Source organism: Syngnathus scovelli, chromosome 8 (assembly GCF_024217435.2).
Source record: "Syngnathus scovelli strain Florida chromosome 8, RoL_Ssco_1.2, whole genome shotgun sequence".
Classification (NCBI taxonomy): domain Eukaryota; kingdom Metazoa; phylum Chordata; class Actinopteri; order Syngnathiformes; family Syngnathidae; genus Syngnathus; species Syngnathus scovelli.
Window position 1 is genome coordinate 18,290,621 of NC_090854.1, and position 22,337 is coordinate 18,312,957.

Here is a 22,337-nt window from a genome sequence, read left to right on the forward strand (position 1 = left end):
CACTATTAGCCAATTTAGCGGCCATTTCTGATGATGAAAAAAGTTGCACTTTCCCTGAAACACCAAACTCCATTGGTGACCTGCATGAGGTGCTGACGTCACTCGGAGTGAAATGATTGCGGCCTTTGTTAAAGCGGGCGTTGGTCACAGCAGCTGTCTCGAAGGCCAATCTCTCCGGCCGGAGTCGTAAGCAGTCGCTCCGTGACGTCTGCTTCATTACTTTGCGTGCCGATGTCTTGGCGCGTATTAGCCGTGTACACCATTCAAGGAAAGTCTCATGACAATACACGGATGAAGCTTGATGTCAATCTCCGGAGCCTGAAGCCGAGATTTTGCACACAAACTGCCGTTCCACGAGTATCGGATTATGGTGGTGGTGGTGGGGGGATAACTTTCAATTTTAGGATGAAAATTTCAATTTGTACTCGGTTGGTAGCCAGTCCACGGTGTCACCTGCTTTATGAATATGCTGCCTCTGCTGGCCCTGAGGAGGGGGGTGGGATATTTTTATTTCATACCCAAGGACAGAAAGACGCAGCGACTTTAGCAAAGGCTGTGTGGAAAGAAATGAGCACTTTTTTTTTTTCCTCTCTCATCGTACTCAAAACAGCCATGATAAACATTGCTGTAAATAACTACGCACTCAAGAGAGCAAATCAATGCTTCAGTGTGACTTTTTTTTTTTTTAAATGGCTAAAACTAAGCAAATACAATTTGAAACACAAGATGGAGATTTGTCCAAAGATGTGATGGGACATTCACAACCGCAAACGCAATTCCTCAAATAGGCCGCTGTCGGAACAAATCCGCTTTCTGATTTTTAATATACGTTTAGCCGCCCCCAAGGAGAAATTCAATTTGCGCTCGGTGGGCGGATGCGAGAAGCGCCGCAACTCGCAGTCGGCCATCCAGTGCATTTCCGCTGACTCGCGTGTTTCACAAGTGCCCCCCCATCGTTTTACAAGCATTTTTCCGCCATTCTTTGGTCAAAATACACAAAGGGTAAAGAATTACCAGCATTCAGCTCTGAGGACTGGAGTGCCAATTGAAAGCCCCCTAAAATAACCAAGTGTCAGAGGTTTAAGCATCTCCAGTCGTCACCCAATTACGACGCGTGCATTCGCATCCTTCACCTCCAAATGTCTGATCAAGTTGCCCGGGGGAACCGATAGATGTCCGCTAAATTGCATCTAGTCACCTGACAGTGCGCTCTTTGACCTAGAGAGACTCCTTAAAGTGCTCTGACTCATTTTCAGTTTGTGACTCAGTGTACGGTTACCTAATAAATGCTATGAATGGAATTCCAGCGTTGATTGGCTTTGCTTCGAAGGACATTTCAGCCTACAGGTATATCAGCCTTCTATAGAATACGGAGATAGATAACTAAAGACAGCTGCTCAGCACAGCCCAATGAATAAGATATGAGGGACATCTTTTTGAAAGATTCAAGTCAAAACGGACGGGTAAGTTATGCAGTGAGAAGCTGCAAGCAGAAAAACACATCAAAACTGTAAACAGTAAAGTAGTCCAAAGAGCATACAACAACAATGTCTGCCCACCAACAGATAAAATAATGGATTTCAGTCAGGCTTAGTCACCATGACGGACTTGGGGCAGTAATTGACTGTGTGCTACGTTGGCGCCCTCTAGTGGCGGGTGAAAGAACCACTGTCCAAGTACAGTTCAGTTGTTGGCTCTATCTAGTGGCGGGTGAAAGAAGCACCGTCCAAGTACAGTTCAGTTGTTTTTCACTTTTCAATCAAATTCGTTTGACGTTGATCTCGCTACAGTTTCATTGAACTTTTATGTCAACTAGATTTCAATTGTTACGATATAAAAGCCGACATTTTTATATACACGATTGTATCTTAACCTTGGTCACGATGGTGCTACTTGAAGAGCAAACTATTTTTCTTTTCTGCAGAGTTTGATGTGAAAACGTTTAGAAGCAAAAAATATCATGGCCAATATTGAAGCCAGGCGCCTCAATTTGCTCAAGCCCTCACGGCCGCCTCAGAATGTTTTTCCTCCGATGCTTTCCACTCGAGGCTCGAGAGGGGCCCAATGCTGGCCGATGCCAAAATGGTGAATGGCTCATTCAACCAAAAGGACGAAAAGAAGAATGCGTGCGCCTGGCGCTCTTTTGTTTTTGCTTTTGCTTGCGGGTCAATTGACATATTTGCTTGGTGGACTGCCAACATTCATCAAGGGCTGGCTTGGCATTCTTTCAACCTTTGTGTTCATTTTCTTCACCATTTGGTGTCACAGCCGCCCAGCCGCCCGCACCGCACCAAAGCTAGATGGAGTCGACAATCACCTTTGCCGGTCTCTTAAGAGAACTTGGAAAATGAGATATCCTTCCATGCTCCTCTCAGCGGCTTACAAGCGCGAGCAGCTATCGACCAATCTCGTCTGGACCCGAGACAAGCCTAAGGCCCGACTGCTCAATAAAAAATAAATAAAAATAAAGTGCATTTGGACGCAGATGAGAGCGAGTGCCAACTACACCATTAAATCAAGCGTGAGGCCAAAGAGCAAGAACTATATAGTTGGAATCAGAAAAATCACAGTGCACGCAACCTGAAAAAATATATCAAGGCAAAAATAATGTGAAATCACATGAATCATAGGATTTTGATAGACAGGCAATATTCAAGACCTTCTGAGCCTGGTGCAGTTTTTTTTTCATGCTGAGATTAGTTAGCGGAGGCCGAAAGACACTTTCACGCTTGACTGCAAACCTTTGGAGGATTTTGCCACTCCAGAGACAACGGCGCTTTCACTCTTGCTTGGACACAATGCATTTGACCGGCTCACCTCCATCTGCCCACACAAGGGAAAACATAGATATTTCTTTTTTGTCGCGTGCCAATTTCATTTCCTGTGATTGTGAGCTATGTTTTGAGTTGTGACCACAGAACAAATGAAAGTCACATCTCAAGGCATGACTCGTACACGTTACGAATGATTATTCGGAAAGTGGTAATGTCGTTTAATATCAGGTGTGATAAACGCTTGGGCTGAGCCGCGTCATCGACCGGCAGAAACTGAGTGACAGGGAGGAAATCAAATCAGATTTTTATTATGGAGACTTTCATTATGGCGGCGGCAGCGGCTCCCCTCGCCCTCCCTCCCCTTCAAGGTTTCAGCAGCAATTCCTTTTTGATGAAGTCTGATACGCCGATTACGCCTAATGAGACAATCTGCTGGCCCGGCTTGAAAGAAAAAAAAAAGAAAAAACACGGCAGTCGCTAATGTGAAAGCACATTGCCTCTTGGCCAGCTGAGGACTTCAAATATGACCTGGCCAATATTTTCACACTGGCCTGCAATTTGAGAGCAAGACGCCATGAGGTTAGCCCCGCCTCCCGGCCCTCAGTCGGAAGCTGCTGAGTGACATCATTTGAAAAGAAGAGACGGACGAGCGAGCCGTCATGCTTGAGCTCATTTGGGCTGATTAAAATGCAGGCCAGTGAAAGAATGGCGCTGTCCTCAAACAAAGCCTCTTTGATGATTGGCTCTAATACCTCGGTCTCACGAGCGCCCACTAATCACACTTGTCTAATGATACAAATTGGAAATGCAAATTGTTAGCATCGGCTCGTGTTCGCCACGTGATGAATTTCTCTCCACCGCCGGTTTGCAACTCGCGGCTCGCCCGGCCGGTCTTGTGTCTGAGACAAATTTCTCTTCCCACTGGGCTTGTCTTTTTCACCAGGCCAAGCTATTAGCGGCCCGCAGCTTTGCCTCGCTTTGCTCCCGCTGCGACCGTAGTGGCTTCGAGCTCAAAATAGACTCGCCTTTGCTTTGACCCGCTTGTAAGCTTGTCATTGTCCAGCAAATCTGGAATATAACGGAAGCAGCACAATGAAGGCTCTTTCTGTCAGTCCAATAAGCAAAGTTGTCGCCACTGTGCGACCCCAAACGAGTTCCTTCTTCACGCTGGCATTTTTTTTCCTCCATTGGAGATTTGTTTGCAAATGTTTGCCTGGCCCCAAATGGATCATGTTTATTGAACCAGTGAAATAACAACCCAGCTCATTTATTACACTTGTGGATGTAAACTAGGTCTGTCTTTTTTTCCCATGGAAACAACATTCAGCAAGAACATCAGCCTCCCGCCATTCCCCAAATGACGCTGGCATTTGCCTTGCGTGAAACACAAACTATATTTTCCACATAACACACGCTGTGGCGTCTGCTCGTCGCCTCGTTTGGGAATTGAAACCTGCAGACTGACAGATGCTTTTGACACGTTTTGGTTTGAAATGACAATCAACATGACATCCATCTGAAAGGGAAGTGGCAGCTTGTTTGAATGACCTCGTTTTCTGCCGTCATACATTGCTTGCTCCGATGCACACGTTTGTCACCACGTCGTCGCAGCGGGTTAGCCCGCCATCCGAAAATGCGACAACATACTGAAAGTGCAACGTCATCGCAATTCTTTGTGAAGTTGCCCAGTCAGTTGGGGGGTCATCAGGATAATAATGCCGCTTTGGCAAAGAACAAGCGTGCCAATTCCAGTTGACAATCTGCCAGCTTCCTTGAGAGAAGAACACTCAGCATTCCCATGTGGATTTTTGAAATGATTATCGGACTCTTTGAATAATTAGGTCGTAGATGGGCACGCCGCCCTGGCTTGCACGTTCTAGCAACCCAGTTGGCAAACTCAGAGTTTGCATTTTAGTGCTACTTTTCAATCATTGCGTCCACAAGAGGGCGCGCTGACAACCGTCTCAAACGAACCACTTCGATCTGTCACTTGCGTATGTGGATTGACGGATGGACATACGGATGGACGGACGGATGGACGGATGGATGGATGGATGGACGGACGGATGGATGGACGGATGGATGGATGGATGAATTCACTGCGTACCTGGATTGCAATGCGACGTGACGAAAGATGTTTTAGTCGTGTCACGTGCCGCTTAATTTCAGGCAAATTACAAGCAAAGCCATTTTGGTGGTGACCCAAAGGCATGCTTGCCCATGTTCTGTATGACCGTTGGAGGGAGGCTGCGCGCTCAGTGACGTCACGAGCAGTGAGGGAGGAGAGAGAAAGGAAGAAGAGGAGGAGGAGGAGGAGGAGGAGAAGGAAGAGGAGGAGGAGAGTGAGCAGTGACATTGTTGGTTGGATGTGCACGTCGAGCAGGGGCGGGAGACACCGGACCGGACCAGACCGGACCGGAGAGGCAGGCTCGCTGGGTCTTTACCGCGGGGATACGCGGACTCGTCCACCGTAAGTGAAGACGCGTCTCTTTCGCTTCGAGCGAAAAGTTGCAAGTTGACTATTGCAGTCGCTCGCTCTCTCGCTCGCTCTTTCTTGTGCGCATTTGTTGCTGAATAGCTCAAGCGGTCAGCGCCTTGGCAGAACGAGGGGAAAGTTTGTTGCGCAAGTCCGCAAAAGGTGCTCGAGCTGCCTTCCAGCCTTTCTTTTCTTTTCTTTTCTCTCTCTCTGTTTTGGAAGTCCACGATCTAATTACAGCTTCGTGATTCGAGTGCGTATTTTGAACGCAGTTGAATATGCTCTCCCTCTACTCTCCAAATGTTTTGGTAGAATCGGGAAAGCGGGGGAGGGGGGGGGGGCAGTAAATCATGCGCGTGTCATTTTCCCCATGCATCGTAGACTATAGATGGATCGAGCTGACCTTTGATGAGGGAGCGGGGCTCGACCCGGATTGGTCGCCGGCCAATCGCAGGCCACCTACTGACAAGCAATCATTTACGCATGCACAAGCATGAGATCACGCAAACTGCACTGGGGAAGAAACTGGATAATATTGTGGATGGCATTTCGCGACATAGTCATGTCTCATGCACCAACATGGTCGGAGGTGGCGGTGCTGCGCTGGAGGAGCGCTTCGCACGTGAGTCTCGCAGCTGAGAGCTTGTTTGTGGATGGCATCTTCACTCCTGACTCTCTGTCTGTCTGACGAATGGATGGACGGATGTTGTCGTACAGGGAGATGTTGTTTACGCTCACTATGTAAACTGGACCCTTGAGATGGCAGCTTAATTGTTCAGACACACCGTGCTTGTACCTCAAAGCATTTGTATCTCAAATCATTTGTGGCCATTGAAATGAATGCCAATGCCATTCGTCCATGACAGCCTCTCCCTGCAATCAAAGAGCTGAGGATGAGGAGCGGCACGGCGCAGAGCAGAGCAAAGCGCAGACAGATGTATGCCTCCAATTTGAAATTGGAAATGGGATGGGGGGGAACGGAACCATCCTCACTCAGTCCTGTCTGATTATTGTTGACTTTGCAAATTTGGACGTGTGTGACATCATCGGCGCTGTGATCAGGACGCCTCTGATCTACTGGTGAAAGGAGACTTTGAATCTCTCCACTTTCATCTGAAACTGCCTCAAACAATATTTTATATATATATATATATATATATATATATATATATATATATATATATATATATATATATATATATATATATATAAACAATACGTTATATTATACGTTATAGTTATTATATGCAATATGGTTGTTATCTGGACATTGCTGCAGCCTTCTACTGTTGACATATCGGTGAATCCCTCCTGTCAGATTAGCATGCACGTCCCTGTTGTAGGCTTTCTTCTCGAGTTTACGCAAAGACCTCATCCGTCAACAAGATCACACGCGGTGACTGATAACATGGTGAGAAGGAGTCGATGTTCACCATTTTGTCAGTGTCACCCGCAGCCCCGTCGCGACGGCTTCAGCTTTCCATCTTAAGAGTTTCCGTGTCAGTTGACGTGTGTGGAAACATGAAAGAGCTTTTAATCCGTGACGATTTTGCATCTGTTCCTTGTGGAAAATTAAAACGGCAAGATTAGAGGCTGGCTGATTCCCGTCCGCCTGCCTACGGTTTCTAATCGTGATTTATGTCAACACACAAACGCGGCTAATAAGTGAAACGCCCGCCCAAGTCAAGATAATGAATATTTGTGAGCTGCGGGGCAAATGCTTAACTTGTCATCTGAATGATGGCGGCTATCGTCAAGGACGGCACCGAGTCCCGGAGCGGAGCAGCCCGAGCGCGCCATCGCAAACAGGGAACCATAGCTTACTACAAACGAGCCGTCGTCTTTTGAGTCACGTAAAGCGGACCGGCTTGCTTTTCACGAGATTCGGGTCAGCGTTTGACACCGTGGGTTGTCTTTACAAGATCTCTTCAAAGTCAATCACTCTTTCGACCTTGTCCGACACGTTATTCGAGGAGTCCCATTGCGGCTGCTGACTGACTGACTGACTGACTGACTGACTGCTTTGAGAGACTTTTAGTCATCATTGAAAGGAGCCATTGTTTGGACTTTTTGCCCCACACGATGGTGCCGAACCGTGCCAGCCACAGGAACTAGGACTGCGGTTTTCAAACGCACCCACAAAGGCTGAAACGTGCTTTTCCCAAAGTATACTTTTCCTCTTTCCGCTGACCTTTTAAAACCGGTTTCATGCGTTGCAGTCGACCGGGCTCACATTCTGCCTGGGCTGCCCGGCCGGCTTTGCCATTTCCGTCCCGATTCATGTGTCAAGCTTGCCCCCGCAGTCCGGGAGGAGCGGACAGTGACGGATGCTAATCACTTTGCCCGCCGGAGGGTCCGTCCGAGATCACAGCTCAAGCGGCCTTTTTTTTCCTGTGTCACTCGTGACGTTGCGTACAAGAATGCCAAGAGTCGATCCGTTTGCCTTTTCATGGTTAGCTTGAGCTGATTGTGGAAGTAGAAGGATCCTGACCTCCGCCTTGAACCGCTTCATCAAAATGAACTCGAGGGAGTCTGAAAGTGTGTTTGGCTTGCTCAGTGGCTCGCAAGGCCATTTGTCTGTCACCAGTACGACAACCGAGGATCTCCCCCTCGCTAAGATTGTTTTGGCCCGTGTCCCACGCCGGCGCTGAAGTTGCGCCGAGGCTCCGTCGTCCCTTCTGCCCGAGTTCAGTCGGCGCGGCTTTGAACCAACGCCAGTCAAAGCGGGCCTCGCGTTCCACTTCTGACTAGATTGACATTTCCGAGCGCTTGCTCTGCTCGCCAAGTTGTCCATTAAAAGCCGTGGCTCCGGTTCAAACGCAAAATACCAGTTGAATGTCGGGCGGGGTATTGACACGGCGTGAAGCGAGGGAGTATCACGACACAACTCAACGAGCAATGGTCGCTCCTTTCAAACACGTCGGGTCAATGGCCGCGCCGAATGAATGAGGCTACTTTTCCGCTCAATCATTTCTTTGACTGGCAAAACGTCAACCATTTCCATTTGGGTCCCTCCGATAAGCTTTGCTGTGGCCCACTTTACCAAGATGCCTTTTGGCCACACAAGCTTAATCATTCTTTTTCATCAAGAGTTGGCCCTGAGGAAAATCATTGACTTAGCAGGCGTGACGAGGTAGCCTGCCGCTGCTGCCGCAGCAGCTACTAATGATTGACAGCCTAAAACGCCGGTGTCAAACCCGCCGGCCGGGGGCCAGATACGGCCCGCCACAACATTGTATGTGGCCCGCGAAGACCAATTATGCGTCGACTTCATGTGTTAATACTAACATTACAAATTGTCTGAACTGAAAAATGGCAAGCAATTTTTATTAGCATTCATTTATTTAAAATATTTGAACCATTTTTACTAGTCTCTGATTTCAAAACTAGTTATTCATCAGTTTGTTGTGTAGCCTATCCTGTCGACAGTCGTAATGGCCCTCCGCAGGAAACTATGACTACGCGACAAAACTAAGTTTGACACCCCAAGACCACTTCCCTAACGGCAACCTCCAAGCGCCGCTTGCCTCTCCCGTTCCGCTTCATGCCGATTCCGTCTTAACCACTTCCTCATTCCCAATGTGGACTCCCCCCGTGGCGGGCTAACTGAAAGCAGGCCGCCTACGCCCCACCGCATCCACTCAAGGTAATGCTTCTACAATCTCACACGCCGCCGGCCAGGATGTTTTCCGCGCTGCTCCATAAATAATCAAATGCGAGTTTCATTTTCACAAAAGCCGCAGCGCGTAAATAAACACAGGAGAGGATAAGACAATCGGCTCAGTTTAGCGTTGTAGTCGATCAGTTAGTGGACGTGGAGTCACACTTGTTCCCTGGACAATGTCTGGGCACGTCACTTTTATGCCTTTGTTTTGCAGCAATTGCTTTTCCCACACGAGAACTGTTTGTGCCCAGTCGCATCGCAAGCGGCACGAGCCGGAAGCAAAGATGCTCCAAGACGCTTTGGATCATCTCACACTAAAGCACGTCGGTCTTAAGTTAGCCAACTTTATGTCAATGTTGTTAGCATACCACGGGTAGTTAGAACCAATTATAAAACGTGACAGGTCGTCTGGATAGAGGGAGGATGGAAAAAAAAAAATGTTTCTCACAATTATTTTGACTGATCCTGCACGATGATTACAACGGATTCATTTTTTTCAAAACTTTGTTTCTATTCAAGGAGTAAAACTCAACTAGTCCACAGCAGCAGCGTGATGGTCTCCTGCGCCATTCGTCCGTGCACGTTGAGCAGCGTTACTTGAAAGACGTCCGACGGTAATATGATGCGATTCATCGTTTAATTAAAACTTCCCCCGGCAGCAAATTGATTCCCTCATTAAGTAAGCAAACGGGATGCAGACGATCGGGCTTGACGGCTCATAATGAGCGTGGCGATAAATTAATGCCCCCAAAAAGGTGAAGCGCACTGCTGGACTGCTTGATGGTGGACAATAAATACATTAATTAATTCGGTTAAAATACAGAAAATGCTCCTCAGAACCGAGAGGAGAAAAGACAAGCATTCATTTAAGGGAGCTGTGAAGAGAAGTTCCAAGCAGGGGATTTGTGCTTCCAGGAAGAGCGCGTTTGCTCACTTTTGGCAAAATGAATTCCCATCAAAGTGAAGTCAGCGCACACGTGGCCAGCGGCGTTCAACATGTATGCGCTTTTCAGATCCAGCCGCCATCCTCTGTGCCAAATATAAACAGAGGCGGGCGGGTCTCCCGTGACAACCACCTGAGAGCTAGTCGAAGGTGGAGCGGGCTTCTCACTCCAAACGGCAGCTCATTTAGCCATGAATAGCAAATGAGGCGGCCCACCGGGTCGCCATTAAAAGCTCAAAATCGCCGGCCGGACAAATCATTTAGTCGACGTGAGTGGCTATCACGATGTATAGACTATTAGCTTAATGCAGTCCGGGAGGAGGGCGGGCCACTTGCCGCAGTGCTCCATCATCTCCTACAGGTCGGACGCTAAGTGATTTTTCTTGTCTCCTTCTGTCGAGAGAGGAGCCGGCGCTCCGGAGAGCCTTTCGATGAGTGCGGCGTAGTAAAAAAAAAAGAGCTCAAGCTCACTCTACAAATATGTCTTTGGAGGTGAGCGATTATCTGATAACTCCATCTTTGTTAATGCGGGAAGGAAAAGACAACAGAAGCGTTTTCCACAACAACCCCCCCCCCCCCCGGAGTATTTTTTATTCCGGCCTGAAATGGAAAGAGCGATAGGCCTGTCACTGACATTTCTACCTCAGAGGACCTGCCTCAGATTGTCACACAACATTTCCACCATAGACTAATAAGACCAGAAACGCATCACAGAACTTGTGCAAAACGCCGGAGACGGATGAATACTTTGTTGCGTGCGCGCAAACAAAAGCTTGTCGGGCCTTCATTATGGCGCGTTTATTCACGACAGCCAGAGACGCTGAAATATGGCCCAGTGAAATATAAACGGTGGCGTCGAAAGCCTCGTTCAGAACCAAGGAGATTGTCACCGTGATTAAAGGGGCTTTCATATCGCCTGCCGATTGCGAGCGTAAATCGTGACGTTGCGTCAAGCTTCAATCAGCCAGAGTTGCTTTGCCTCTGTCGCAGAGCGACAAATTCACTTTTTTAAAGTGTTGCTGTGGGAGGAAAAAATGGTTGGGTGGAATTTCTAAAGGAGCTCCAAAGCGACCTTGACAGCTCAACAGCTGCTCAATGTTACGCTTCTCCAACACGGAAAGTTGCACAGACAGGCGAAATTTCAGCCAAAAGCACAAACCAGAAGTGTTGCCGTTTTTAAATGGACCTTCCATTTTGCAACAGCGGGTTTCCGGCCAACCGCAGGGGAGAGAATTGATTAGATGAGAGGTGTCCAAGCAAGTTGTGAAAACGCCCGCTGAGATTGAAATTTTCTCTCAGCGGGGCGCAAAGCTCACCACCATCGGCCAACCTGCTCGCGGCTACGCCGGTTCGCATCCGCCCAAACGCACTTTTGTGTTTGTTTGACTGCTGATGCGAGGACTGTTTTTCCGGACTCCCGCTGCTAAGAGACTTGAGGACAGGGACGCTGACGCTCCCCTGCTCCCAAAATATCGTTGGCCGGCAGCTGGCTACCTTTCTCCTTACTCCATTTACACGTAGCCTCAAATGCGTATTGATCGTAGCGCTTGGCTAAAATGCGGGTGACTGCCCAAGGCTGCGGCTGACTGCCTCTTTCCTAAACACTCTTGACAGCTTTTAATAAAGCCTTGTTCAGATTTGCTGTCACATCCCGCTTGCATTCGCAGGTCCGACAATCCCGCACGCCACGTTCAATGTTCATTTGACGACTCGGCGTGTCACTCTCGGTTCCCTTTCGTGACGTCTTGCGATTTGAGAGATGACATGTTGCCGTTTCTCTCATTGAGAGTAGATGTGACATTTTTGCCATCCCGCTTCTTCGCCCACAAAGACGCACGTAAGCCCGGCAAGAAGTCCAAATAATTGGAGCCGCCGTTTGTGTAAACACCAGCCAGCCCATTTGCGAGACAGAAGACCGTGGGACGGCTTTGCCACATCATGTCGTTAGCTTCAACATTCAAAGTCTCTCTTTGTGTCCGGACCACCGATGTTGAATCGGTTTGGGACAAATTCATAATGAGTCAGTTCAAGGCCTGCGACTTGTTTAAAGCAACAATCAAATTGGCGGGCTGAAAAACGGGCCGCGCTTCAACTCTGGCCAGTGGCGGTTTCGTGCCTTCAAGCGCAGTGCGCATGCTGTGGCCGAGTCAGCAGCAGTCTCCGGTAAACGTCTTCAGGTTTACTTGAGCAACAAGTCAGACAGTCGAGCTAGCCCGAGCGATACAAGACATTTTGTTTTCAGTGAAAGCTTCGGAATGTGCGGCCAGGAGTTCGCCACACTTGCGTTTCAAAGATGGAATAACACGGCAAGTGTGAAGGGGCCAAGCCCACATGGGCTTTCTCATGCACAAGTCAAAGTGTGGCGTGCCAACACAAGCACAGCCACACCCAAAGGTCCAACCTCACACACATGCAAGAAATGCGCATGGCAAAGTATTTGGCAATTGTGCGAAACATGATTCTCAGTTTGCGTCCACGTTGGTTCCTAAACGGGGCCGCTCCGATCAAGTTGTCGTAGTTGCAACGATATGGAACCCGCGCTATTCCCATTGTAGGCCGCTGCCGCGATGATGACTCACACTTGGAGAAAGGTCAGACTGCAACCTTTGCCGAGCTGCCTTTTATAGGTCACGTCTGGTCCGCCACCATGCATCTCGGAGGCCCTCTCGCTAGCAGTCCCAAAGAATTCCGGACAAACAGTGGGCGGTTGGTGAGAGGGAGGCGAAGGTGAAGTATCGCATGTCCGTTTCTTGTTGAGTTTGCAAAGTCCTCCGCATCTGGCCGGCAGCTGGAAAGCCTTAGCTTGGCTTCTCGAGGCACACGAGTTGCTTCCATCTTGGCGTTCTTGCTGCTTGCGTGCTTTTGCCAAATGCCAGCAAGCAGAGACAGAGAGAGAGAGAGAGGGGTCAGGTGCCATCTTTGTGCCTGCCACTGGTTGAGTCAGCGCCATTTGTTGCCGCTTCAATAGAAAGTCGTGTTCTTTTGTTAGCGCGTAGCATTTTCACTCACCGCGGTGAATGCCGAGGAAAGATGACTAAAAGGACCTTTGTTGCTTTTCTCTCACCACCTGAGCACTCGCTACATGAGGCGGTTGGATCTCCACTTTATCGGACGCGGCTTTTGTTTTGTGCGAGAGGCAAACACATATTTCGGAGGAACACAAAAGAATTCCATTAGTGCTAGGATTTGTTGATGAAGTGGCGGGGAGGAGTGTGGCCATGTGTTGAGCAATCAATATTAATGTTCTCCAAGCGGTGAAGCCTCAGGGTTCCGAGATGTTCGGGCCTGGAAGAGAACCAAGCAGGTTTGCTGCAGTCGGTCAACATAGTGAGACTGCGGAGGGAGTTGGCAGAGTTGTGTCAAGTCTGCGACTGTGTGTGTGTGTGTGTGTGTGTGTGTGTGTGTGTGTGTGTGTGTGTGTGTCAGCTCTCCTGCAGCCCTGTCACCAGACAGGATGCTATTAAAGCAGGCCAAACACTGCGGCAAGGCGCCAATCATGCCAAGTGACCTCACAGCCTGGTGTCAGGAGAAGCTGCTCACTTGACGTCATCGGCGTGGCTTCCTTTGCTTAACGCAAGAAAAGAGAAGCAGCATCAGCTTTGGAAGCATTCCCTATTTCCCGACCATTTTTTTAAATTTCAATTTTCATTATTATTATCATTAACTTCAAGGCAATATTAGCCGCGAGCCCCGCTAAATTGAACATGCCAGTCAACGCATGTTGTGAAATTGCAAAAGTCATTTGTTTGCAAAAATCTGTCTACCTTTGGTGGCCAGCCTTGCATATTTCCCCACAGTAAAAGTGTCGAGAATATTGATTGGAGGGGGGGGACATGTGGTGGCTGGCTGACAGCCACCCACCCACCCACCTCACGTCTGGACATTTTGTCCTTGCATGCACATAGATTATTTAACTCTATGGATAATGCATAAAAAAAGAAAAAAAGGTTATTGGATGGGGAGACACGCCAGCGCTTGCTTGTGGCAGACTTGAGACTACATTGAAGGATTTTGTAAGCAAAACGAAAACATGAACAATCGTCTCGCATTAACTCCATTCTGTGATTGAAAGTCATTTCAGTTTTAGGATCACAAAAAAGGAACAACCATCCTAACTTTCTACTTTGAATTTCAGGACAAAAAAAAAAAAAAAATCCCCTCTTGTATTTTGAAATGAAGATGTTAAATATGAGGCAGTAAGGCCCCCTGAGGAATAAATGTGCTCGCGCTCTCGCAAGATTGGAAAGCTGACGGAGTTGTTTTCCTATTTTCGCCAGACGCTTAGTTTGAGTTAAATGGCTTTCTCTTCTGCTCTCCCAGGTGGAATATCTGAATACGTCGGGGAGGGGGAGGAGCCGCCGTGCGCGCGGCGCACATTTTCCACTATGAATCGTGCCTTCAACAGGAAAAAAGGTGAGCCTAAATAAAGAAAAAAATTTAGATAAATAAATATAAATAGCCTGGCAAATTGAGTCCAAACAAAAGATGAACAAAAACAACATTTACATTTTTTTTTTTTTAAAAAGGCAAACAAAATGGGGCACTGCAGAGAAAATAAACATCCGGGCTGGAGGAATGTTGACACTATTTGGAGGTGACCCCGCCTATGAAAATTTGGAGGTTCCTTTTGGGGAAAACAGCCGCCATCTGCTCTTCAGCTGCAACTCATCAGGGCAGGAGCAATTTGATTTGCTGTCCAAATTGTACCGGGCCAGGTGGCCCGCCAGGCACCAAGCTATCATGAGCGCCACAATTCACATGTGGAATGAGTTTAGTCGGCGCAGGGGGAGGGGCTAGCGTCCCAATGGCTCAAACTGAACATTGACCAAGATGAACACTTCTACTGGCCCGTTTCAAGTTATTCTTTTGAGGAAAAATGGAAGTGTTTATTCAACAGATTTGATCGATATCGCCTCGGCTACCATTGTAAATAATTCCATCCGTGCTTGAAAAAATGTCAAAGTGACGGACAGCTGTGCCGCCGGCCTTGACAGCGGCTTGGCTGAGAACGCAATTAGTTCCCCGAAGCGTTCATTAACCAGACCGAAAGATAACGTTAGACACGGACAAGGCCGAGCTCAACTTAAGGCGCTGAGGGAGAAAAATCATCGATACAAAACTCGACATCCGGAACCAGACAAAGTAAACAAAGTACCCGCACGGGAATAATGGTGAAGGAGCAAATGAGCGCAAATGAGAAATCCAAAATGGAGTCAGAGCGTGGAAGATTACCTACCCGCTGTGAGCATTTGTCAGCTCGGGATGTCCCCGCTGGCCTCTTCTCCTGATTGCTACAGCCGACTTGGGCTTTGGCTAAAATTGAAGTCAACAGGAACCAAGACACAAAATCCCTTTGCGACCTTATTTCCCCTTTCTGTCAGTGGTTATTTTTTTAAAGGCCTGCTCAGGCCTTTTCCTGCCATCTCTATTCCTTCCAAGATAACTGACTATATGCGCAGGATATTCAATGAAATTGAAATATATCGAGATACGTATCCAATCGTCTCCTTGGAAATGGCGGATTTACGCGTTTCAAATTCAAATGTAGGTCAAATGACGTCTGCGTCACGGCTGCCCTCTTGAACCATATCAAATGGAATCATAATAATGTTTTCTTTTTTTTGCCATTTTGTAGCCATTGTGTTGAGACGAGCGTGCCCTCGCAGCACAATTGTCGGCAGACGTTGTCCCTGAAGCCCGTGGCTTTCTTTTCCTTTTCTTCTTTTTTCCGTGGCGCATACCGCATGTTGGCATGTTTGCCGTGTCACCGACTGAACACCGCATCATAAATCAAGACTTCTTCATCCTTCCTTTCTCGATTTCAAAAGGGACAACGACGCTAATTTTCATCGGCAGTACCTTTGAAATCAATTTACAAAAATATACAAAAACAAAATAGGCGCGAGGGCCGTCGTATTCCAGAACCCATTCTTTAGCGACGAGCACGACAACGATACGCATTGACCCGATCTCGTCTGTCACGCAAAATTGAGCAACCTTTGCTCGCCTTTCTGAGGCCTGTCCCAGCTCACTCAACCTCGACGCTGAGTTTTTTCATGGTGATTACGTTTGGCCTGTGATTGGCACGCAGCGCAAAACTTCATAGCTCAGCCTAATGACAATGAAGGCTGCGCAAATGAAGACTAATTCCCATCGACGCGGCCCGGCCGCGTGCGTGCACAAGGCGGGACACGTGATTTGTTTTCACCTCCTAAGTGCTCACAACAACTTGAGAAGGTGGCGATAAGCTACTAATGGATGAATTAGAAAAGAAAGGAGCTCTTATCGCTTGCTGATAAATGATGCGCTTCTTGCTGCACAATTGATCCATTAGATCTCAAAAATGAGTCGGCAGAACCGTTTGCTTGCTTGCTTGTCCAAAATCAAATACGCTTGCAATGGTAGGAGGGAGAACGTGCGGAGCCAAGCAGATGGGAAAGAAAAAAAACAACAACGTATGAACGGGAGATTATGGTCCATAGTCGCTTTTAATAGCTTAACCATTTTTTTTCCTTTTGGAACAGAGCTTCCAAATGATGAGGAACAAAAAGTCCCTGACTGCCTATTGTTGGGCCAACCGCAATCAGAAGGATTTGCCACTCTAGCAGAGGCAATTGAAAAAATAAAATAAAATAATAATAATGCTGATAATAATCATTTTGAAAACATCTCACACCACGCGTCATTGTTTGAGAGGCTACTAATCGTGACTTTGCTGACTGGAAAGCGAGACTAAGGTCGACAATTAACTGTGGACTGCTGTGTTTTTGTGCTCAGAGAAATCATGGATGCACATGCCCGAAGCCCTGGCCAAGCACTACATCGCCTACAACGCCAAGGTACGTATGTTTTTGCTCACCAAATCAATCGCTCATGGCCACGAGACGGCAAAAGGTCCCTTTTCAAATGGCCTTTCCGAAACGAGGCCCTAAAAAGCTTTCAATTACGATGCGCAAACGGCATGGCCGCCCGCATTTGCGTGGATCGTTACTTTGAATGGACTCTCACCGGGTGTAAATCTTTGCTCTCATCGCTGCGTTAATTGCATCCGCTCCCGAGACAGCTACGGTTTGTTTTTTCCTCCGGGTGGGTGAGCCTCTCGTCTCTGTTTGCTCGGCAAAATGGCCGAGAGGACTCGCCCGTCACGCTTCTCCTCTTCCATTCTGGCCATTTGCTTGCAACCGCTATTTGCATTTTGTTAGTCTTGATTTGTGCACCTACATATTCCCGCAGATCAAAGTCTTTGCGGAAACATGTTCCCGCTGCCCGTATACAAGACGGCCAATTTAATTCGATGCGGCTCGATTCCTCGTTTTTAATTGCCGTTAAGACTTGAGAAACCGATTAGCTTTTATACTACGGCCTCAAACTGGGAGCGGGGAATTACCGGCGGAATAAAAATAAGAAATTCAGCGTTTGCTTAGGACACGGCGGCATCTTTTATCGGGTGTAATGGGCCAGGCAAGACAGGAATCCACATATAGAGCAGGCCTCATGCCGCGTCATTAGCTGGCAAGCCAAGCAGCAAACAAAAGCAAGCCTCGGAATGATTCGTAGCCATTTGAAGCACCGAGGTGAGCCGCCGACGTCTGCTCCAGCTCGTTTCGCGGCCGGTCGGGCCTCAACTGCATTTATGATGCCTGATATTGGAAGAAGCCAACGTTCAGTTTTCTGCTCCCGCTGCACCATGGTGTTGGACAGCTCCATCTGTTGATGAATGATGGAGCTGCGCGCACAATGCGAAGCGAGGGCACATTCAATTGCCAGATGTTTTCAAAGACTGATTTACAATTAAAAGCAGAGGAGGGTTCTCCTCAGAGAGCCACGACTCATCACGCCCCGGGCAAGTCTAATCACATTACTGGAGTCTCGTTAACGCACATTCCGTGTCCACAATTGGAGAGGGCTCGAGCATTGTTGTATGCTCTGGGATCGAAAACTTTGCACTTTGGTTTTGTAATTGATCTAGTGGAAGCTTTGCATTTGAAAAGCACCGTGATTGTCATGTGACTTGCGTTCTCTTCCAGTTCCTTGGGAACACCGAGGTGGAGGCCCCAAAAGGAACGGAGGTTGTCAAGGATGCAGTGAGAAAGCTCAAGGTAAAAGGGCAACTCCACACACTACGGACCAAAGGAGCAAAAAAAAAATATATATATATATAGTGTGGTGAAACTAAGGTGAAGATTAAAAACTCAGAGCAGACGGTTGCTGTGATAAATATTAGCTCGCCCGGCAGCCACTGGCAAGGTGCCTTTGAACTTTACCTTCCAAGCTTAGATGATATTTAGTGACTCGACGCGGTGGATGATAAAAGACATCATTTATCTACCGTAAAACTGTTTTCAAATTCCCAAGTTAAATCCCAGAGTGATTTAAAAAAAAAAAAAAAAACAGTGTACACAGTTGAGCCAATCAATCAACAGTGGGCAGCAGCGCCTACGTTAGCGCCATCCGTCTTCCAGACAGCTCCCAACGTAGCCAGACCTCGCCTTGGACTAAATATTCGCTTTTCTTGTCTTTGATGACACAAGAAGAAAAGTGCCAGAACGCCGCTTGGTTTCACGATTGTCATTAGCGGCTAAGGGGAACGTCACCAGCGCCATGGCAACGGCCGACTCCCGTCGCTCGTGATCAACTAATGTCGGAAATTGAAGTTTCAGAGACACATCAAGAAGTCAGAGGGACAGAAAACACCCAAAGTGGAGCTGCAGATCTCCATTTATGGCGTGAAAATTCTCGAGCCCAAGACAAAAGTAAGCGCTTCGACGTGGAGCGTGTCGTTTTGGCGCCATGCCAGCCCGAAGGCGCTTTGACGGTCATTTTGTTTTTCCAGGAGGTGCAGCACAACTGTCAGTTACACAGAATATCCTTCTGCGCGGACGACAAAACAGACAAACGGATATTTACCTTCATTTGCAAGGACTCCGAGTGCAACAAGCACCTGTGCTACGTCTTTGACAGCGAAAAGTGTGTAAGTGGCCGACGTTCCCGCCGAGCCAGTCGCCGCTCCACGTCACTTGAGTGGAATATCGCCCGCCGCAGGCGGAAGAGATCACGCTCACCATCGGCCAGGCCTTCGACTTGGCCTACAAGAAGTTCCTGGAGTCCGGAGGCAAAGATGTGGAAACCAGGAAGCAGATTGGCAGTCTGCAGAAAAGAGTACGTCCGACGATTAGACCGTTTTTTTTTTTTTTTCAAACTTAACTGCAGCTTGCACCGTTTGTATCTATGTTGTTAGATTCAAGAACTGGAAAGTGAAAACTCGGACTTGAAGCAGCAGCTTCAAGAGCTGGAAGAGCAGTTGATGATTGCACACGTGCCCCCAGTGAGGACCATTTGCACATTGCAATCGTCTCCGCCGCAGCTCTCGACTAACCACGTGCGGCGCACGTCGGGCCTCTTTCTTCTCAGCCGCTGTATGTAAACGAAGCTAACCAAGCGTACGTGCTGCGGCGGCCTTCCTCTCTCTCGTGGTGTCACGACATCAACTCTTGCCTGGAGATCTCCTCTGTCACCCTCACGCCTATGAGCTCGCCGGAGTCCAACCTGTCTGCTGGCCTACTAACGCCCCCGCCTGCCGCTGTCCTTCCTCCTAAAGCTCCCGAGGGATGCGGCGTCCCGCGACCTCGCGTAAACTCTCGCGCTCTTTTTTGTGCTTTTGTCTCGTTGACACGATCGTGCCTGCCGTCCGTCCGTCCGGGTCCGTCTCTTACGCCGATGACCACCACTTTCCGCAGGCCGGGAGCGTCTCCGTGCAAGGGCAGTCGACAGACATTTTTGACATGGTTCCCTTCTCGCCCGGGACGGCGCCGGGACCCACGCGAGCCAGCAACGGCTGCCCGACAGCGCCGACCGCAGCGCCGCCCAACATAGGTGCTCAACTCGCTCCTCACTTTTTGCTACCGGCAAAAGTTTGAGTCCCACTTGGTGAATGTGTGTGTCTGAAGGGAAAGACCTATTTGGCGCAGAGCCGTTCGATCCCTTCACCTGCGGCTCGGCCGACTTCCCTCCAGATATTCAGTCCAAGCTGGATGAAATGCAGGTGAGCGGCAATCTTTCTGAAGTTTTTGTGTGAGCATGACAATTGACAACAAGACGGAAATGACATTTTTCATGGTCGACCTTTGAAATGATTGTCAAACATGGATGGCGCATTCCACCCATGTGAGATAATAAGCTAATTTTCACCGGCATTCGTCAAAACGTTTGACTTTTTCAAGCATGTTATGTTGTCCGTCGGTCAGGAAAAGAATCCTCAAGGCATAAAATGTATGAGTATAAAAGCACAACCTGAGCACACAATTTGCACGCAATGAGCCTAATTGGGCTTGTCATAATTACCAATTGTTGGAATGTCTCTCCTGTGACGTCGTCCTCCTCCAAAATGATGCGCGCATACTGCAGGTTGTCGCCATTGCAACGATTGCGCGACCTTTCAAATCGGCGGAATAATTAAGAGTGAACGTGGCGTCGTCATTCAAGAGCACCCCTATTGGGGCCTTTTTAAAAGCTCTGCTGCCAATTGCCGTTTGGTGATTCGCCGTCAGGGAAGGGAAGTGGCCAACCACGTCCGATTGTGGAGTTGAGCGCCACCCAGCAAGCGAGAGGCTGGCAGCACTCGAGCCCAATCCGGCGGCCTTCACACACGCACACATGCGGCCACGCCCTCCAAAACCCGAGTTGCTTTTACGCCGGCTATATCCAGCAGGTGGCGACATTGAATGCTTTTGTGACGAGACAGACGTTTGCTTGAAACTTTGCCTCATTCTTGACACTTTGACAACTTTTGAAACGTTTCTCTTTGTCCTCTGCTTGCAGCGTCAGAGATGGTTTGTACTTTTCTCTCTCTCTGCCTTCGTGTCATCTGTTGGATTTTTTTTGTTTCTTTGTGTTGCATGACGGTTGCACTTTGAGAAGGTCTTTTGGATCCATCCTTACAGTTGAAGATCTGCTCATAATACTAGCACCGATTACAAGTAACTAACAGATATACCGCTATATGGCATAGAAATTTAAGTTTCAAGAAAAACACAAATTATTTGTTTCCCAAGAAGAAAACATTATAGAATCTTTTTTTTTTCCCCCCATTTCTTTTTCCAGTTGATGCATGCTACATCTTTGGTTTAAACGCACATTTAGGTATTAGAGAATGTGTGTTTTGTTTTTTCCACCAAATCCATTTGCATGAGTGCAAACGCTCTTTGACACTGGTGTATGTGCTTTCCAGGAGGGGTTCAAAATGGGACTAACTCTGGAGGGAGCCGTCTTCTCTCTGGACCCGCTTGACGGCCGCTGCTGAAGATGTCTGTTGTCGTTCGTCTTCTTTCAAATCGTTTGTACGATTTTTGTACAAGTGCCAAAATGCGCTCCCCGGCCCAGTTGGGATGTCACCGTTTCTTTTAGTTTGTTTCTACATGTTTTTGCATTTAGATTGTTTTGTTGTGTTCAACCTTTGCAGCTCGGACGCATAATCAAAAGAGACATATTTTTGTAAAAACTGGAAGGGATCGTTTTGACTACATTTGCTTTGGATGCAGTAGTACGTGTCATTCAAGCTGGCTATGAAATATGGATGACATATTAACGCGGTACACATCTTGTTCAAATGTAGCCCATCTTGTCTTGTTCTTGTTTTTTCCTCCTCAATTTCATTTGCTTTTTAGTTCATTGCTGTCTAACCTTGTCTTCTTGCACCATGAGGCACTTTTGGATGGGGGGCGGGGTTGGGGGGGGGCTACTGTATAAAATGACAATATGCAGCACATTGTCCATTATTTTTACTTGTTAAGTCCCGTCACATTTACTAAAAATAAAATATGACTATAAAAAGTCAGCAGTTTGTCATCTGAAACAACAACAGGCGGAGTGAATGAGTTGCAATGTTTATTTCAAAGGATGAAACTCAAATGCATCCAGTGTGGGCAAAAAAAAAAAAAAGAAAAGGGTTTGTCGTCCTTTCTCCTTCTCTGCCTCAGGCAGTCAAGCCTCAGAAAAGTTAAAAAAAAAAAAAAACTAAAATAAATAAGTTGGAATGAGCACCAGATGATCACAATAGAATGACTGGAAGGCACATTGAACAGCTCAAGTTACAAAGAAGCTATCCTGTTGTACTAAATACAAATCTTATCAATACAGTTTGTCAATATGTGTGCAAAAAGACAAAATTAACATTCAAGCAACAAATTCTTAAATTAACATGACAAGAGTTTAAGGGATTAACAAGCATTTTGTTTAATTTGTTGCATAGCAGGAGATACAAAGCAAATGGGCACTCATAGCCACCTTGGTCTATTCAAAGAAAAAAAGGTTAAATGATTTGAAGATTATATAAAAACCCAGCTTACTGAAAAGGGACAACCAACATGCATAAAAAAAGCAGAATAAGCTGTGCTACCGTTGACTGTTTCAGTATTATTAGGAGTAAAAAAGAAAAACATTACAAAGCACGACGGAAGGTTCCGCACCGTGATAGCTTGGAGG

At 47.5% G+C, this 22,337-nt stretch overlaps 1 protein-coding gene across 5 annotated transcripts; it reads left to right on the forward strand.

The window, feature by feature from the left end:
• Positions 1–5,076: 5,076 nt before the first annotated feature.
• Positions 5,077–21,882, forward strand: LOC125973289 (PTB domain-containing engulfment adapter protein 1). 5 transcript variants are annotated; one of them, XM_049727282.2, is made up of 13 exons: positions 5,665–5,872; positions 14,178–14,270; positions 16,635–16,696; positions 17,885–17,956; positions 18,512–18,610; positions 18,691–18,828; positions 18,900–19,016; positions 19,096–19,182; positions 19,269–19,487; positions 19,595–19,730; positions 19,805–19,899; positions 20,676–20,686; positions 21,085–21,882. In XM_049727282.2, the coding sequence occupies exons 1-13, from the start codon at positions 5,734–5,736 to the stop codon at positions 21,104–21,106; spliced, it is 1,290 nt and encodes a 429-aa protein (XP_049583239.2). In that variant the 5' UTR covers positions 5,665–5,733; the 3' UTR covers positions 21,107–21,882. The 5 variants fall into 5 exon arrangements, with proteins under 5 accessions (XP_049583243.1, XP_049583239.2, XP_049583238.2 ...); XM_049727286.1 differs by lacking the exons at positions 5,665–5,872; positions 20,676–20,686 and adding an exon at positions 5,077–5,244; XM_049727281.2 differs by lacking the exon at positions 20,676–20,686 and having other exon boundaries at positions 5,675–5,872.
• The last annotated feature ends 455 nt before the right edge of the window (positions 21,883–22,337 follow it).

Coding starts and splice junctions, on each gene's coding strand:
- LOC125973289 (XM_049727281.2), top strand. CDS start 5,734: ATGCACAAGCATGAGATCACGCAAACTGCACTGGGGAAGAAACTGGAT. Junction 19,183..19,268: donor TGATTGCACACGTGCCCCCA/GTGAGGACCATT, acceptor CTTTCTTCTCAG/CCGCTGTATGTAAACGAAGC. Junction 19,488..19,594: donor GCGGCGTCCCGCGACCTCGC/GTAAACTCTCGC, acceptor CACTTTCCGCAG/GCCGGGAGCGTCTCCGTGCA.